The sequence below is a fragment of the Lithobates pipiens genome, unplaced genomic scaffold, assembly GCF_037356315.1.
Source record: "Lithobates pipiens isolate NorthernLeopardFrog02 unplaced genomic scaffold, aLitPip1_a1.2 Scaffold_13, whole genome shotgun sequence".
Classification (NCBI taxonomy): Eukaryota; Metazoa; Chordata; class Amphibia; order Anura; family Ranidae; genus Lithobates; species Lithobates pipiens.
In genome coordinates, this window is record NW_027507718.1 from 371533097 (window position 1) to 371551424 (window position 18328).

An 18328-nucleotide genomic window follows, 5' to 3' on the forward strand; every position below is an offset into this window, starting at 1 on the left:
ATTGCACTTCGCTTGCTTCAGAGTCTCATCGCAAGTGAAGCACTTTACATACAGTGTACACGGAAAGTATTCACAGCCTTATTCCAAAATGGATTAAATTCATTATTCTCCTCAAAAGTCTACAAACAATACCCCATAATGGCAGCATGAAAAGTTTTTTTGAAATCTTTGCAAAATTTATAAAAAAATAAAAATAATCACATGTACATAAGTATTTGCTCAAAACACAGCCTTTGCTCAATGGTTTGTTGAAGCACCTTTGGCACCAATTACAGCCTCAAGTCTTTCTGAATATGATGCTACAAGCTTGACACATATATTTGGGCAGTTTCTCCCATTCTTCTTTGCAGGACCTCTCAAGCTCCATTGGGTTGGATGGGGAGTGTCAGTGCCCAGCCATTTTTAGTTCTCTCCAGAGATGTTCAATCAGGTTCAAGTCTGTGTTCTGGCTGGGCCACTCAAGGACATTCACAGTGTTGTCTTGTAGCTACTTCTTTGTTATCGTGTTATCTAGTTTTGTGTGCTTAGGGTATTTGTACTGTTGGAAAGATGAACATTCACCCCAGTCGGAGGTCCAGAGCGCTTTGGAGCAAGTTTTCAACAAGGATGTTCTCTGTGCATGGCAGCATTCATCTTTCCCTCAATCCTGACTAGTCTCCCAGTTCCTGCCGCAGAAAAACATCCCCACAGCATGATGCTACACCACCATGCTTCACTGTAGGGATGGTATTGGCCAGGTGATGAGTGTGCCTGGTTTCCTCCAGACATGATGTTTGACATTAAGGCCAAAGAGTTCAATCTTTGTTTCATTAGACCAGAGAATTTTGCTTCTCATGGTCAGAGTCCTTCAGGTGCCTTTTGGCAAACTCCAGGTGGGTGGTCATGTGTCTTTTACTGAGTAATAGCTTCCATTTGGCCACCCTACTATACAGGCATGATTGGTGGAGTGCTGCAGAGATAGTTGTTCTTCTGGAAGGTTCTCCTCTTTCAACAGAGAAATGCTGGAGCTCTGTCAGAGTGATCATCGGGTTCTTGGTCACCTTCCCGACTAAGGCCCTTCTGCCCCGATTGCTCAATTTGACCGTGCGGCACACTTTAGTCCTGGTGTTTTCAAACTTTTTCCATTTACAGATAAAATGGGTAGCCTCTACAATCAGTATTACTGATCGGCTGGGATTTGGGTAAGCAGTCTCGCATCTGCCCCTATGTAATATTAGCATATTGCTTGATTTACATGTTGCCTTAAACACCGTTTTCTTTGTATGTGATTAGTTACATGGTTATTGATCATGTGCTAATCAAATTACAGATATCATCCTGATGAAGCAGCTCAGTTTGTGAAACTACTTGAGATGTTATCCATGATCAACTATCTCACTGTGATCTTCCCCATTTGTGGAGTATTATCTTAGTGATATACATGGACTGTTACCCATGTTTTTAATTTGCAATTTTTTTTTGTATTGTGTCAAGTATTAATAAACTTTTGTACTATTTTACATAATTGTCTATACAATTGAGTCAACCCTCTTTGTACTGTACTGACTCTATCTGCCTCCTTTCTGGTGAAACCTGGCTGGGGACCAGGCTCCCAATCCCTTTATCATCTTTCCATTCACAGATGGAGGCCACTGTGCTCACTGGGACTTTCAATGCTGCAGACATTTTTCTGGCTCTTCCCTAGATCTGTGCCTCAATTCAATCCCATCTCGGAGGTCTACAGACAATTCCTTTGACTTAATGGCTTGGTTTGTGCTCTGACATGCACTGCTAACTGTGGGACCTTATATAGATGGCGTGTGCCTTTCCAAATCATGTCGTATCAACTGAATTTACCACAGCTGGGCACCAGTCAAGTTGTAGAAACAACTCAAGGATGATTAGTGGAAACAGAATGCACCTGAGCTGAATTTTGAGTTTCATAGCAAAGAAAAGAAAAAGTGAAGCATTGTGAATACTTTCCTGATGTACTGTATAGATGAAAAAAATTAAATAAAATTGTGACTGGCCTCTCCAATAATCAGGGAGTTATCTCTGCTGCATTAAGCTTCACACTGGGAACTACTGCAAACGTATGCATGGGCCAAAAAATTAAATGTGGACTAATATTGCCAATATTGTCCAAAAGAGAATGGATAATAGTATAAGCTATAAACATACCCCTAATTTACTTATACGTTTGATTTTTGTTCCATAAACTAATACAGCTTTCCAAATCAAAGCTGCAACTTCACTTGGGAAACCATGCTCACAAGGTCAAATCCTGTTCTTTGACAAAATTATTTTGTATTAGAAGATGGGAAAAATAAAATAACCAAGTCAAGAAGTGAGAAACAATAAAACTTAAATTAAAATACTTAACATATTTAATATTTTATATTATGATTATAAATCTCTTTAGTTTTATGTACAAATTACAAGATATTAAAAAAGAAAAACAATGCATTGGTAAATGCTTTCATAAACAAAATCTAGTGTTTTTAGATCCAACACCCTGAAGAAGGCCTACATTGTAATGTCAGTTTAACAGTCATAAGTGGCTAAGTCAGTCTAATGGCACTGGTATGTGCAGGACATGATAAGCAAAACTATTAATAAAAAAATAGCTCTGCAATCATATTCATTGCTAAGAAAGAGAACACATAGATTGCAGCCAGGAGGTTAGAATGACCAGCACTAACATAACCCCAACATATGCCATCTCAATTGCAGCACTGGGGAGCAGTCCTAGGACTATACTTCGGTTTTAGACTCAATAGAATGTGCATCTAGACAGCAACATGGCCAACAAGGTAAATGTTGTCATAAAGATGCCCTACAAATTCTTCACTAATATTCTGAGCAGCACGCCGTGTGTTTCTGATAAATTCTCGCTTTGACATTTTGTTCTTCACATGAGGACTGGCGAGGTCGATGGAAAGCAGAATCAAAGAATAGCACAGGACATACACTGCATCTAAACAAAACACAGAGAAAAAAATAAAAATAAACAGGCTGACATTAATACAAAATTGGCAAAAAGAAAAATACAACGTCATGCTTGGGAAAGCTCTAACAAAACACATACTTTCTTTAAATGCAGAAATGTTACGCTGTATTCTCCCCAAGTGCTGACTAAATTTGTATATTTGTGTATAAAAAAAATAAAAAAACACGCTGAAGCAATTGGCTTCACCTACATACAGTATACTAGGTTTAATTTAGGATGAAATTGTGAAGATATTTAAAAAAAAATCCAATGCAGAATTTGAGACATGTTAAAATGACTCTGTAGCTGCTATAAAAAGGCAAATAACCACATGATCAGAAACAACATGAAAATTAATTAGCCACCTCTGCTGTGAAAATCATAATGAACCAGTAAATGATTCAGTTACATGTTCATCTGCCTTCCCAGACAATGCTTCCCAGAGAGAGGTCTTGCTTCAGTTGTTAGCCAATTTATCCTTCAAAACTCACCACAGGGTCACTTTACGAAAAAGACTAGCTCTGAAAAAGGCACTTTACTTACCTTTCCAGCAGCTTGTCTCTTAAAACATTGCCATTTTACTGCTCCCTGGCTAACACAGGTTATTCGACTGGTAAGGTGGGTGAAATATCTGCTCCATCCATATCACACACACACACATAATGGTTCCTACCGATGGGAGAATCCATTGCTTCTGGCGAGAAAACACGGTATTCACACATCCGAGGTATGTAATACTTGCAGTGGCTAGAGAGCAGTGAAGCGGCGGTGTTTCAAGACACAGGACACTGGAAAGACAAGTACAGTGCATTTCCTTGGTCCGTTTTTTTTTTCTCAAGTAAGTGATCTTGTGGTGACAGGGAAATTTTAAAAAAAGGGGCTTTTCAAGAGATCAGCCTTTCCTATGTATAATTTTATTTTTACAAGTGTACTTGGGGGTAGCCATATTAGCTCATTAACAAGCCCACCCCACAAGAGCATTTTTTTCCCCATTTTTTGCACATTAAAATCTGCATTTTTGACTATTAAATTGCCTAAACCCACAGAACTTATATTTTCAGAGAGCAGAGGGCTTTTATGTTGCATGATAACTGCACAACAGGGGGAAAAAACAAAACAAAACAAAAAACACACTAAAATTACTCTTAGTGCAAAACAAAAATATAAAACTATCCATTTTTTTTTTGTAAAATATAAAACAAGGGGTTGCGTCAAGTAATTCAAAACCAAATGTGTCAAGTCTTACAATTGCATGCACCCAAGATAGGTGTAAAACTATGGTCCCTAAAAAATATCCATAGGCTGCATCAGTTTAGAGTTACCCATGAATTAAAGCCCCAGATATATTATACTTTCACTCCTGTAGCATACGTCACATGTAAGGTGCAATTGTGATCTACATGTACCTGCAAACCTTGCAAACGTTTGAATTTGCAGGTAAAAAGAGTTACATTTTTTTTTCTAAAATAAATTTTACTATAAAATTGGATATAGAGAATATAATACAATACATTTTTTTTTTGTATTTACCTTGATATTATAAGGGGACTAACATACCCCCTTTGTGATAGCACTGGACAGGTGACTATCTAACCCCCCCCCCCCCCCCAATGTCTCCCCTGCAGCTAATCAAGCACAGATCTTGGTTGATAGCTGCTTCCTCATCTACAGCAGTCAGGGAATATCAGCTCTGAAACTGGAAATGCTGAGTTCTTTAGACTTTAAAAAAACAGCAAAGAAGATCAGGGAACAGATGTTCCTTGATAGTCTTCTGCTTGCCTTACTGAGACCATTTATTGTAATCTCAGGCTGATGGGAGAGCAGGAATGCCTGGGATGTACAGAGTGGAGGTTGGGGTAGAGACTAATAATAAGTCTAAAGAGGCCAAGTAGTTAAAGTGGAAGTTTAGTTAAAACCTAACTCTAAACCTACTCTCTGCCACATTATTGGACTAACCTACCTAGTCTTGTAAAGAGAAAAAAAAATTACTATGCTTACCTGTTCTGTAGACACTCTGGTCTGGTCCCAGGCTGAGCTGTCAGTGGCGGCTTCAGTGTATGGGAGTGTGCAGGAAAAGCAGCCAAAAACAGATACCCAATAGCATCTATGGGTGAGGTCACATCTCAGGCATTTCACAACTGTTTTCTCCTGCACATGGCACTTGCCACTGGAGACTGGACCGAAGCGGCTGCAGAACAGGTAAGCATAGCGATTTTTTAGATATATAGATTAGGTTTAGAATGGGGCAGAGAGTGTGTTTAGAGCAAGTTAGGCTTTGACTAAACTTCCACTTTAAATACTATTATACTATTCGTGCTTTGTTACTCACGATGCAGGTCTAATATTTGGCTAACTTAAAGGACTGCATTTCCCGTGTAGCTGATAATATATCTCTATTTTTAGGAAGGAAGCAGACTGGAAATTATGGCAAAAAAAAAAAAAACTTGAGTCATGAAAAAAAAAAAAAAAAAAAAACAAACACACACACTTTAAAAGGCGAGTATTAATTCCCTTTCATAGTGGAGACGGACAGAGGTTAGGGTCAAAAGTTTGAACAGTCACAATTTTGTGCCAAATAAATTGTGTGATAAATTATAAAATGTGATGCCATGATATTAGGTTATATAGCAAAAATCAGTAACTAATATTACTCTATAGTGATGAATATAATGAATTGTCAGCTGATGCACGTTTTCCCTTCCCAAATCTTGGTGTTAAAACGTCAGCTTTGAATCTATCCATAACAGACAGGACAAGAGCCACTTTACAAATTTTAGAACTTAGAATGTACAGGTAGTCAATTAATTCAATAGTTACTTTTCGACTATGTGCCCGGTCTAAAGTAGGCCCCTATGGCATATGGCATATGTAAGTGAAATAAGAAAATATTATGGCTATTGTTCTAGGACACCTACCGTATGTCTATAATGAATACTTTATGTTTTTGTTTAAAATATATTATTCCTATACAATAGTGAGATAGTCCCATCACCCTCACGTTGATGCCACTAAACTAGACTGACAACTAAATAAAAAATAAATTAAAAAAAAAGTATATATATATTAAATGATCTTATGGGCAACCTAAGCAACAAACGGACTGAAAAAAAAAATCTACATAACAAGAGGACACAAAGACAAGTAGATGCAAAACCATACAAACAATGACCAACATTAAAAGAGAGCTCCTGTAACTCTTGCAGGATAACAGAAGGCTGTAATTTCTGGTAAACATACAGTCTGGCAGTACCAGGAACTTCATGGCTTATAAAAATCTAAATTCCTAGACTTATGATACTTACATTCACATAACGGCTAAAGGATAGCTTAAAGTAGATGAATAAATGGTTGCCAAATCTGGCAAAGTGACAGAATGATGATCTGTGGTATGTGCTTGTCTTTATAATACACTATTTTACAACTAATATTTTTTAAATATGACCTTTTGCCTACACCATGTGTTTTCACTTTTATTCTCATCCAGCTAGGTTTCTATCTGCCTCCATTACCAGTCTAAAACAAAGGCACAAAAAAATTACTAAACACATATTTGGTAAGCAAACACTATGTACAGGTAACACTAATAAATGCAGCTTTAATCTCAAAAATGGATTTCAGTACCGATTAGCAGCGCTGAAGACAGGGAAGATGTGTGCGCATATTCCACCCATAAAATTGATGAAATATCGCACAAGTGTTACAGGGACACTATAACCACTTGACCTCCTGAAGATTTACCCCTCTTCATGACCAGGCTGCGTTGTTTTAACTGACAATTGTATAGCCATGCAATGCTACACACAAATGAAATGTATGTAGTTTTTTTCCCACAAATTTAGCTTTCTTTTGGTGGCAATTGAGCTCCACTGGGATTTTTGTTTTGTGCTATAAAACAAAAGAAGACCAAAAAAGTTGTGGGTGTGTTTTTTTTTTTTAACTTTCTGCTTTAAAACCTACCCAAAAAATAAAAATAAAAAAATCTAAATGTGTTCATATATTTTCACCAATATGTACTCTGCTATACATCTTTGATTTGATTTGACTTGCCTAACCAGTGTTTATGTGTGTGCTGTGGGGTGCTTTGCAAGAAAAATAGGATTTTTTGTACTCCCCATAAAATCCTTTTCTCTGTAGTTCACCGACTGACACAGCTCCTCTCTTAGACCATTGGGTTGTTACACCACCTTCAGGAGAGGACTAGGCATAACATAACAGGTCAACATGTAATATAAAAACTAGAACTTTCTAGATCCGCCCAAGGGGTGGTCCCTTAGGTAACAACTCCACAGCCTGCATTGCAGCTTCAGGACGTCAACAAGCAGTATAACAGACAAAAACAGGAGGGGCGGGTGCTGTGTCAGTCGGTGAACTACTGAGAAAAAAGGATTTTACGGGGAGTACAAAAAATCCTATTTTCTCTTACATTCACCGACTGACACAGCTACTCTCTTAGACCATTGGGACGTCCCCAAGCAGTGCCAAAATGAGGGGTGGGAAAACAGCATAAACACTTCACCCACCATGGCATGTGGGAACTAGTATAAAAACTTTACCCACAAAAAACAACAGTGTGTGGGAAAAACCAGAAAACCTTTTTTACCCACAAAAAAACAGAGTGCTCCACAAGTGGGAGTCACTACCTCTAAACCGCCTCAGAACTGCGCTAACAAATGCAACAGCGCATTTACTTAAAGCGGGAGTCCACCGGGACTCCGCGTTTTTTTTTTTTTTTTTAAAAGCCAGCAGCTACAAATACTGCAGCTGCTGACTTTTAAATAGTGACACTTACCTGTCCAGCGCGCCCGCGATGTCGGCACCCGAAGCCGATCGCTCGCTCGGCTGCCGGGTCCCGCCGCCATCTTGGGTATGGGAATCAGGAAATGGAGCCTTTCGGCTTCATTTCCCGGGTTCCTTACTGCGCATGCGCGAGCCTCGCGGCGCAATCCGGACGGTCCCCGCTGCCTCTGGGAGCTGTGTGTTTCCCAGCAGGCAGCGGGGCACTTGCTGAAGGGGGCGGGCGCTTGCGGAACGGGGGCGTAACCTACGCTCGTTCCGCAGAGAGCTAGCCCGGAAGTGGGTGCAGTTACCTGGATTATCCAGGTAACTGCACCCCCCTCCCCCCTGAAAGGTGCCGATTGTGGCGCCGGAGGGGGGGGGGGATTCCGATGAGCGGAGGTCCATTTTAGGGTGGACCTCCGCTTTAAGGTACTGTGTTTTACCAAAAAAAAAAAACAAACAGGAAAAGAATGTGCAATTGCAATTATACGGCCGCCTACAAAAAACTTTGCGGCCAAAACAGGCATCAGCCGATGCACTGACATCTACCTTGTACAATTTTGTAAAGGTGTGAACAGACGACCAAGTTGCCACTTTACACAGTTGATGTCGGAAGGCCCCAGACACCTGGCTCCCAATAGCCATGCCGTTAAAACCAGCAATGGTAAAGCAGGATGGAGAATCAGACCTTGAGACAGAAGGTCCACTCATAATGGCAGTCGCCATGGGGCGTACGCCACCAGGCACACTAGGTCTGCATACCAGGGACGCTGGGGCCAATCTGGGGCAATAAGTATTATTGGAATCCCCTCGGCCTCCACTCTGCAGAGCAGGCGTGGTAACAGTTTCAGAGGTGGAAAGGCATAGATCAGCTGGTACTGATCCCACGGAGCCACCAACGCATCTGCCCAAGGATCTCTTGTTCTGGTCACGAATCTCGGCACCTTCTGATTGAGACAGGATGCCAGAAGATCCACGTCTGGTGTGCCCCATCGCAGGCACAGTAGCCTGAACACCTCCGGATGCAAGGCCCAGCATCTGGCGACTTAGATAGTCCGCCTGCCAGTTCTCCACTCCCGGGATGTAAATGGCCGACAGGGCCTGTAGATGTCGCTCTGCCCACTGAAGGATGTGAGCGACCTCCCGTGCGGCAGCCGAGCCATGTGGAGGCATAGCCTGACCGCTCTCAGCTCGAGCAGATTGATCGGCAACTTGGATTCCTCCACCGATCAGAGGCCCTGGGTCGACTGAACTCCCATTACTCCACCCCAGCCGGATAGGCTGGCGTCCGTTGTAATCACTGTCCACTTCAGAGGTAGGAATGACTTCCAGGACCGAAGTGCCTGGGGACCTCAGCCACCAGAGCAGGGAATCCCTGACTAACTGGCTGACCTAAATCTGCCGATCCAGGGACAACTGAGATTTGTCCCATTTTGTCAAAATCTCCTTCTGCAGGACTCTGGTGGGAAACTGGGCATACGGTACTGCCTCGAAGGAGGCCACCATGAGTCCCAGGACTCGCATGCAGAAGCGTAGCGACGACCACCAGCAGTTCACAAACAGTTTTACTACGGCTCTGAGAGGCTGCAGCTTGTCTGAAGGGAGAAACACAACACTCTCTCGCTTCCATGGAGTCCAGCAGCAAGTCTAGGCACTCCAAACGCTGAGTCGGTGCAATCACCTACTTTTTTAGGTTCAACAGCCACCCAAATTCCTGCATGGTCTGCATGGTGATCACCATATCCTCTAACTCTGAGGTGGAAGATGCTTTCAGGAGGAGATCGTCTAAGTAACCCACGATCGCGATCCCGGGTTGCCGCTGCAACGCCAAAACAGGAGTCAATACCTTGGTAAAGACTCGGGGTGCTGATGCCAAACCAAAAGGGAGAGCTACAAACTGGTAGTGGGCTTCCCCAACTGCAAACCGCAGTCTTCTGATCCCGAAGGCATATGGGTATGTGCAGGTAAGCATCCTGGATGTCCAAAGACGCGAGGGAGTCCCCTTGATGGAGTGCAGCGACTACTGTGCAAACTGATTCCATTCTCTGTACTTTTACAAAGTAATCGAGGGCTTTCAGGTCCAAGATTTGACATACCCCTTCCTTTTTGGGGAGTACAAACAGGTTTGAGTAGAACCCCTGTAAACGTTTCCGATTCCGGAACAGGTACTATCACCCCGTCACTCAGCAGGTCCTTACCACCCCCAATAGGGTCTCCTGGCAAGCCAGGAGTATGGGTATGCTGAAGGGGAAGAATCTGTTTTGCGGCCAACAGAGGAACTCTATCTTGTAGCCTGAGGAAAACAGATTGCAGAACCATTGGTCAGACAGAAGAGAGGCCCACCGGGCTGCAAACTCCCGAAGGCGACCCCCCATCCGTGTTGCGGGGGAGGGGGGGGTGGCCTTCATGCGGTAGCACTTTTGCTCGCAGGTTTGTTAGGCTTGCGGTTCCTGGGACGCTTTTGTCCTTCAGAAGTCGTCCTGTCGGGCTGGGGACACTTGGCCGAAGCCCTGGGTGGACGAAAAAAGCAATTTGTGAGCGGAAAATGAGGACCCTTGCCTACGGCATGGCTCCTTAGCTTTCCTGGCCTGTGGGAGTAGTGTACTCTTACCACCTATGGCATTTTTAATAATATCATCTAAGGAGGCTCCAAAGATTCAGTTGCCAAGGAAGGGAAGAACCGTCAGGGCTTTCTTAGATACCTGGTCAGCAGACCAGCATTTTAGCCAAATCAGGCACTCAGCACCACTGCTGACACTGAAGCCCTGGACAACAGAGGGAGAGTGTCCAGGGCCGCGTCACAAATGTACTTAAGACCTTGCACTAATTGGTCTGCTAGTTCAACACAGACAGGAGAAGCCTGTTGCTCTCCTAATTTGCAGTGCAAACGTTTTGCCCACTCAGTGAGTGTCTGCGACACAAGTGCGGATGCCAGTACTGGTTGCATAGTTGACCCCACAACCGTAAACAAGGAACAAGCCACTGCCTCGGCCTTCCTGTCCGTGGGATCCTTAAAAGGCAGGAGTCCCCTCTACCGAGATCGTGGTTACTTTATTTAACCTGGATACTGGGGGGTTCATGACCAGAGGAGACAACCACTTTTTGAAAAGGTTCTCCTCAAGGGGTAATGAACCGCCATGGGGACCGAAAAGGTCTGTTGTGGTTGACCCCATTCCTTGTAAATGAACTTATCGAAATAAGTCAGATACGGGAACACCTTAGGTCAGTGGTCCCCAACCTTTTTGGCACCGGCATTGTGGATGAAAATTGTGGCAAGGCCCGGGGGGGTGGGCGCATGAGGGACGATGCGGCTTTTCGTGGCCAATTTGTCAGGAAATGGCTGGTGTTAGCACTTCATCACAACACCATGGTTAATATGGTGTCAGGATGAATGAAGTGCATCATTTTTATTATTATATTGTAATATAAAATGAAATAGTTCAACTCACCATAATGCAGAATCTGTCACTAGATGCAGCTTGTCACTTGCTACCAGCTTGCCACGTTGCCCATCACCAGATTTCCACATGCCACATCGCCTGCCACCAGATGCAGACTGCCACATGCCATCAGATGCAGATTGACACATGCCACAGTCACATGTCACCAGATGCAGATTGCACAGTTCAATGCCACCAGATTACCACGTCACCTTATGCAGATTGCCACAGACACATGCCACCAGATGCAGATTGCTACAGTCACTTGCCACATGCCACCAGATTCAGATTGCCACAGTCACTTGCCACATGCCACCAGATGCAGATTGCCACAGTCACTTGCCTCATGCCACCAGATGCCGATTGCCACAGGTCACCAGATACAGATTGCCACAGTCACTTGCAACCAGATGCGCATTGCCACAGACACATGCCACCAGATGCAGATTGCCACAGTCACTTGCCACATGCCACCAGATGCAGATTTCCACAGTCACTTGCCACATGCCACCAGATGCAGATTGCCACATGTCACCGGCCACATGCCATCAGATGCAGATTGCCACATGTCACCAGATACAGATTGCCACAGTCACTTGCCACCAGATGCGCATTGCCACAGACACATGCCACCAGATGCAGATTGCCACAGTCACTTGCCACATGCCACCAGATGCGCATTGCCACAGACACATGCCACCAGATGCAGATTGCCACATGTCACCAGATACAGATTGCCACAGACACATGCCACCAGATGCAGATTGCCACAGACACATGCCACCAGATGCAGATTGCCACAGACACATGCCACAAGATTCAGATTGCCACAGATACATGCCACTAGATGCAGCATCTTAAATGCAAATTGTCACTAAGCACAGAGGCAGTGCAGTGGAGTGGAGTGGTGGGCTAAGCGTGAGAGAGAACAGAGGTGATGCGGGGCGGGCTGTGAGAGATCATGTATTCTCTCTGCTCCCCCGCTTCACCTCCAACAGTATACTGGCCGGGCTGTGTGGGCGGAACAGCGGTGAAGTGGGCGGAACAGCGGTGGGAGATGATGTCATCTCTCTGCCTGCCTGCTTCACCCCCAGCAGTGTAGCGGCAGGGCTGTGTGGGCGGAAGTGCGGTGATCGCTCTGCTCACCGCCGCTGTCACTTCCAGGGCATTCTATGATGGGGAGCAAAATATGACACTACACCGCATCTCAGTGCACACTTCGCGGCCCGGCTGCAAACGGGCTACGGCCCGGTAGCGGGCCGCGGCACGGGGGTTGGAGACCACTGCCTTAGACCAAGGTGTTGTCACACAACTTAGGCTTACGGGACCCAAAAGGGATCGCTACATCAGCAGAGGGATCTGCTGGCTCCTGAATCTTCAGGGTATCGCTCACAGCTGTGATAAGTGCTCCAACAAGCGCTTTGCCATGCACGGACCCAGACGGGGACTCATCCTCACTGTCCGATCGGTCCTGGTCAGCGTCATCTGAAACAACAGAGCAGGGGTCACCAGCCTCAGCAGGGCCCGGGTCTGCGTCAGAGCTCTCCCCGAAGGGCGGGGAGGGCAGGGTCCATTTTTTTACCACCTTTGTGCCCACGCACCGCCTCCATCTTGGCAACGAACGAATTGAGGACCACCGACAAAGCATCCAGAGGCACTGCACTGCCTGCAGGTGAACCGGTTGCAATTGCCTGGATTCCGGGGGAAGAAACACCAGTTTCTGAAGCCATGCTGACCCTACCCCATCTGCCACCTGTTGGGGACTTAGGACAGTGATGGTCCCACCCTCTTAACTGCTGCTGGCTGAGGGGCTCTTTCCCGCAGGACTCACCACCCTGGTTCTGCGCCGTCCAGCTAATAGTGCCTGTGTCCTGTGTCAGCTCCCAGATGCATAGGAGACCACACCGCACTGTGCAGAGCTGCTCTGAATGGTGTTGAAACTGACAAAAAAAACGTGTTTAGGCTTCAAGAAAATGGCCGCCGAGCGTCCAGTATAAAGGACATAAACAGGGAAAATGGCCGCTGAACTACAGGAAAATGGCCACCGTGAATGCTGCTCCTTGGTGACACCAAAAATGGCCGCCGAGCACTGTATACCATGAGGGACAGTGAAAAACAGGCAGAGAAATGGCGGTGAACAGCGCTACAGTGATCAACAGACACCTCCAAGGAGAGACCTACACACATCCAGGGCACAGCCAGCCAGTGCAGTCCCCCTCCCCCCAGGTGAGAGCTCCCCGGAGAGCCTCGGTCTATGGCACACACGTCGATCAGCAGCCCATGCAGCATCCCCACAGGGAAGGGGGGAGATAAGGACAGGGAGAGAAGAGAGGGAGGTGAGGGACCCCCGAATCGACTACCCAGGGAATGCCCAGCTGCTCAGCCCCACCGAGGCAGGGAGAGCTGTACTTACCAGTCCTGAAGAGCTGGGAGACATTCCATCACAGACCCACTCTCCAATCAGTATGGGGTGGCTGCTGGCCCGGCACACTGATGCAGACATCAGTAGCCTGGTAATATGTGTGCCCCGGAGCATTTACGCTCACCGACTACCCCTGGAGCTGGGGCATGTCATGGCCGACCCAGCGCGGAGCTCTGGTCTGCACACGCTCGCTGGCCAGGCTGGGGAGACTACAAGGATAAGAGCATCCAGCCTGTCGCCCAGCCGGCTGTTGATAGCAGATCACAGGATCTTCAATCTTGCGCAAAAAGCAAAGCTTCTGCAGAAAAACCCACAGACCGATGGGCCTGAAACTGAAAACTGAAGCTGCAATGCAGGTTGTGGGGTTGTTACCTAAGGGACCGCCCCTTGGGCGGAACTAGAAAGTTCTAGTGTTTATATTAGATGTTAACATGTTATGCCTAGTCCTCTCCTGAAGGTGGCTTAACAACCCAATGGTCTAAGAGGAGCTGTGTCAGTCGGTGAACGTAAGAGAAACAAAAACCAGCACATCCCTGCTGACTGGACAGACTCCTGTATTGTTTACACTGGCAGAACTCAGTCCTTACCAATCAGCAGTGCTGGCAGTCATCCGTTGGCCGGCACCCGCTGATCGGCTTGCGATATGACTATTCACAGCACAGCCTGTGAGCCCCCTACCTGGAAGAGCACAATCACGTATATATACACGCGATTCTGCGCAGCCAGCCTGCACTGCAGTAAAGCTATAGTGCGTGGTCAGCAAGTGGGTGATTTTTTTTTTTTTTTTTTTTTTTTTAACAAACATTTTTTTTTTACAACTAGCCATTTGTTTGACTTGTTTGCTCAGAGCGATAATAGAAATGATTTACATTCTATAGGTTATATTTATCTCAGTAGAGCCAAAATGAATAACATTTTAAATTGTATATATTGTAGTCTTAAATATGTAGAAAACCACTATACATTCCCTTTAAAAGCAGTAATCTACATTAGGTTTCCTCTATAGCATATAGCATAATAGCATGAGAAAGAAAAAGCGAGCTGTTCCCATCCAAAATTGACTGCAGTGCACACCTCAAATATCCTGGGCGAGCAAATGAATTATTTTATTTTTTTTCTTAAGCATAGAACTTATCTGAGTTGCCTAACTGATGGGTAAGACATAGGAATTTAGGTTTTACCTGGGCAGGAAGGGTAAAAATTATAAAAATATTTAAACTTTACTCACCTTAAGATTTATGTATTTTGTTATTTATCAAATTAGCTTTTAGGTAAAATAATAATCATTTTTGTTTCCAATTTTGGATATAGTAGAGAAAGCGAGCATCAGTGTCAGGTTTTCAGGTGGTCCACATTGGGGAAATTCACTATTTTTATAGCTCATGTTTTCTTTTCATTATCACCAGGAACAGGACAAAAAGCAAGTAGGCAACTAAACATTTTGTGGTTGTCATCTAACTAGTATAACAGCTAAATACAGCTCTGGATGTTATAGGAGATAACAAACACACACTGTAATAAAGAGCATAAAGCAATGACCTTCTTCCTTCTACTCGAAAAAAAAAGTTTTGGCTAGAGTTCTGCTTTAGTTTATCTGATAACTAAATGAGTACGATCTAACGAATTAGTTAGCAAGATAAAGCTGTGCAAGATTACAAACATTACTGTACTACATTACTTTCCCCTTAATAAGCACTTCTGTGAACACTGCTCGGCTCTTCAGTGCATTGGATGGCTTTCAATCAGGATTATTGCACTAGCTGATTATGACCCCTATCTGCACCCAAGGAGATGTTTGCAGTCTTTGAAGATACAGTAATACACATTGTACATCTGAAAATTAGGCTATTTCCCTACTGGGGTCCATAATTATCACAAATTGTTTTTTTTTTTTTATGTAATGTATTCTATTATCCTTCCTCATTGCTTTTGATATGGAAAAAAAAAAAAAGAATCTGAGGCTTTATAGCTCTATATACATATCTTTTATATGTTACATTTGGATTTTTTTTTCCCACCAGATTTTATGAGATAACCTCAACTAACATGTCTTTACTTTTTGTCAGTTTTAGAGTTTTCAACTATTGAATTGCCTTTAACCCACTTCCCGCACTGCCTATAGCAAAATTACGGCCGGGCGGTGGTTCAGTTATCATAGGACATCTTTCAGGATCATTTCCGTGGGGGCGCACAGTGTGGTGATCGGTGGTGCGGCGTGTCAGTCTGACACACCAATACACCAATCTCGGTAAAGAGCCTCCATCAGAGTGTTCAATCACGGCTGATCATAGTGTAAGCAGGAAAAGCCATGTATCGGCTTTTCCTCACTCGTGTCTGACAAACGTGAGTAGAGGAGAACCGATCGGCAACTCTTGTGACAGGGGGGTCTGCGCTGATTATCAGCGCAGCCCCCGCAGATACCAACCAGGGATGGCACCAGGACCTTATTTTTTTCAAATTTTTTTTTTTTATTATTTGTTGCGTAAAAAATAAAAAACCTAGTAGTAATCAATTACCACCAAAAAGAAAGCTCTATTTGTGGGAGGAAAATGATAAAAAAAATTGTTTGGGTACAGTGTATCATGACCGCACAATTGTCATTCAAAACGCGACAGCGCTGAAAGCCGAAAATTGGCCTGGGCAGGAAGCAGGTGTAAGTGCCTGGTATTGAAGTGGTTAAAGACATCTTATATCACCCAAGCTCAAAGTGTGAAACAATTTTCAATCTGTCACTTACATTGAGTGTGTTTTTTAAACTGCGATGCAATACCAAGTGACGTTGCAATGTGCAATGTGGAATATATATTGGAATAGATACCGGTATCTATTTTGCATGTAAAATGTCTATGCTCATTAAAACCTGTCAACCTCTGTTATAGTGAACTAATTTTTTTTATATTTCTATACAACCACAAAGTGATATCTGCTCCAGCACCAATTCCTTGAACCTATTATATACCTATTAGGATGCACCCAGTTACAGCCTCATCCAGTGCCTTAAAGTTGAAAGGACTGCACATGGCAGAATGTCATGCTTAAAAAGAGATCTTTGGTACTCTGTAGAATTGATTTACATGTCTATTCCCCATAAATAAAATATTTGGCATCAAATTCAAGAATCATATTTGAACTTTTAGTGGGATAAACCTGGATCTTAAATGATTTTAAACTTCTTATGCATTTCTGAGAAAAATAACGTTTTCTATTTATTTAGTATCATCTGTAGTGGTCACATAGGGAGGTTTTGTTTGCATCTTACCAATCCATACATGTGGTGGCTGCACTGGTTTTCAATGTTTTAGGTCTTTTTTCCTTTATAATCTGGTGATCCGTCAGTAGCATACTTTTTGTCTTAAGGAGACTCCACTCAACTGGATGAGCAATGGGGACTTTTGGACAACAGTACTGTCAATCTGGGAAAGGGGTAGGTGTATCTGATATTTTTCACATGAAAAACTTTTGTTCAATTTTCTAATTATTAGTGGGGTCACACTGACATTCATTTTCAATCGCAGTAACAAGAAATTTTGAAAAAGCAGGATGAAAAATTCTCAAACTAACAGGTTTGAATGTGGTTTTCAGTCGAGAAAGTCCATTCATTCCAAAATTGAATGTTAAAAGCAAATTAAATTTTGAGGTACTTTAAACGACATTCGCCAAGTCATTTGAATGTACTGAGAATTTTCACACAAATCCAAAAATATACAAGAATATTGACAGCTTTCTAGCTGAATCCCAGGTAACACTTTTACAGCAACAGCCTTTTACCTTTTGTGATAAGGGTTTTTACATAAACTAATATAAGTTGACCATTGTAAACACTCCTAGTTTACTGTAGATACCCTAAATGTAACCATTTCTAACACGTGTGGCTCTTTAATCCTTACCAGGGCTAAGGCCAAGGTCTCGTGCTAGAGTGGGATTGCAAGCACAAAATCGGTGAGAAAACTTAGTGATAAGTGTTTCGAGGTATTCCCCACGTTCCTCTGGAGCATGTATATGTCGAAAAAAGTCTCTCAGTGCATTTGGTAGAAACTGATTGCTGAAGTTGTGTAGAGTCACTAAATCATCCAATACATCCCGCCTATAGAAAAGTAAATCAAAAAACAAAATAAAAAAAAAGGCATAACAAAAATGTACAAGTCAAAGTTCAGAAATACAAGCAAACATATACAGTACGTGGTCAGTACACAACATCTCCTTTCCCTTAAAAGATAATTCTGTCTTCTGTGATTCTAAGGCAGGGGTGCCCAACCAGTGGCCCGCGGAGCCCTCTGATGTGGCCCACAACCTCCTACTCTGGGATGGTGGGTTGGCAAGCCCAGATTGCAGGTTGTCTACCTGCCATGCCAGAGCACCAGTGTTGTGCATGAAGCCAACAGTAGAGGGAGCAAGCAGCTACGGAGCAGAGTCGCATAAGCCAATGCTTACTGTATAGCACCAACTCCTGTCATAGGTGGAGTGATACCAAATGCACTCTGCCTGGGACAGAAAGTTTATTACTAAAATCACAGTGTATATATGGACATATCTGTTCTGCAGTGGTTACTGGGCTGCTTTTAAACTGATCCGCTGGTGTAGCGCAGTGTACCTGAGCCATAGACTTCTGGTTTTACCTGTGGGTTTGGTTCACTTTCAGAAAGTGCACCACACCTGCAGGATATGATAGAATTCTATGGGAAAGTACAGCTAACCTGCAGGAAAGCCACAGATGTGGGTAGA

At 43.7% G+C, this 18328-nt stretch overlaps 1 protein-coding gene across 2 annotated transcripts in view; it reads right to left on the reverse strand.

Annotated features, from left to right (window-relative positions):
- Positions 1–2343: 2343 nt before the first annotated feature.
- FBXO8 (F-box protein 8) overlaps positions 2344–18328 on the reverse strand; it is a 91058-nt gene continuing 75073 nt past the window's right edge. For both annotated transcript variants that reach the window (XM_077477217.1, XM_077477216.1), the window contains 2 exons: positions 17494–17690; positions 2344–2956 (listed from right to left, as the gene is read on the reverse strand). In XM_077477217.1, the coding sequence (XP_077333343.1) occupies positions 2769–2956; positions 17494–17690 (385 nt within the window). In that variant the 3' untranslated portion in view covers positions 2344–2768. The remainder of the gene's footprint in view (positions 2957–17493; positions 17691–18328) is intronic.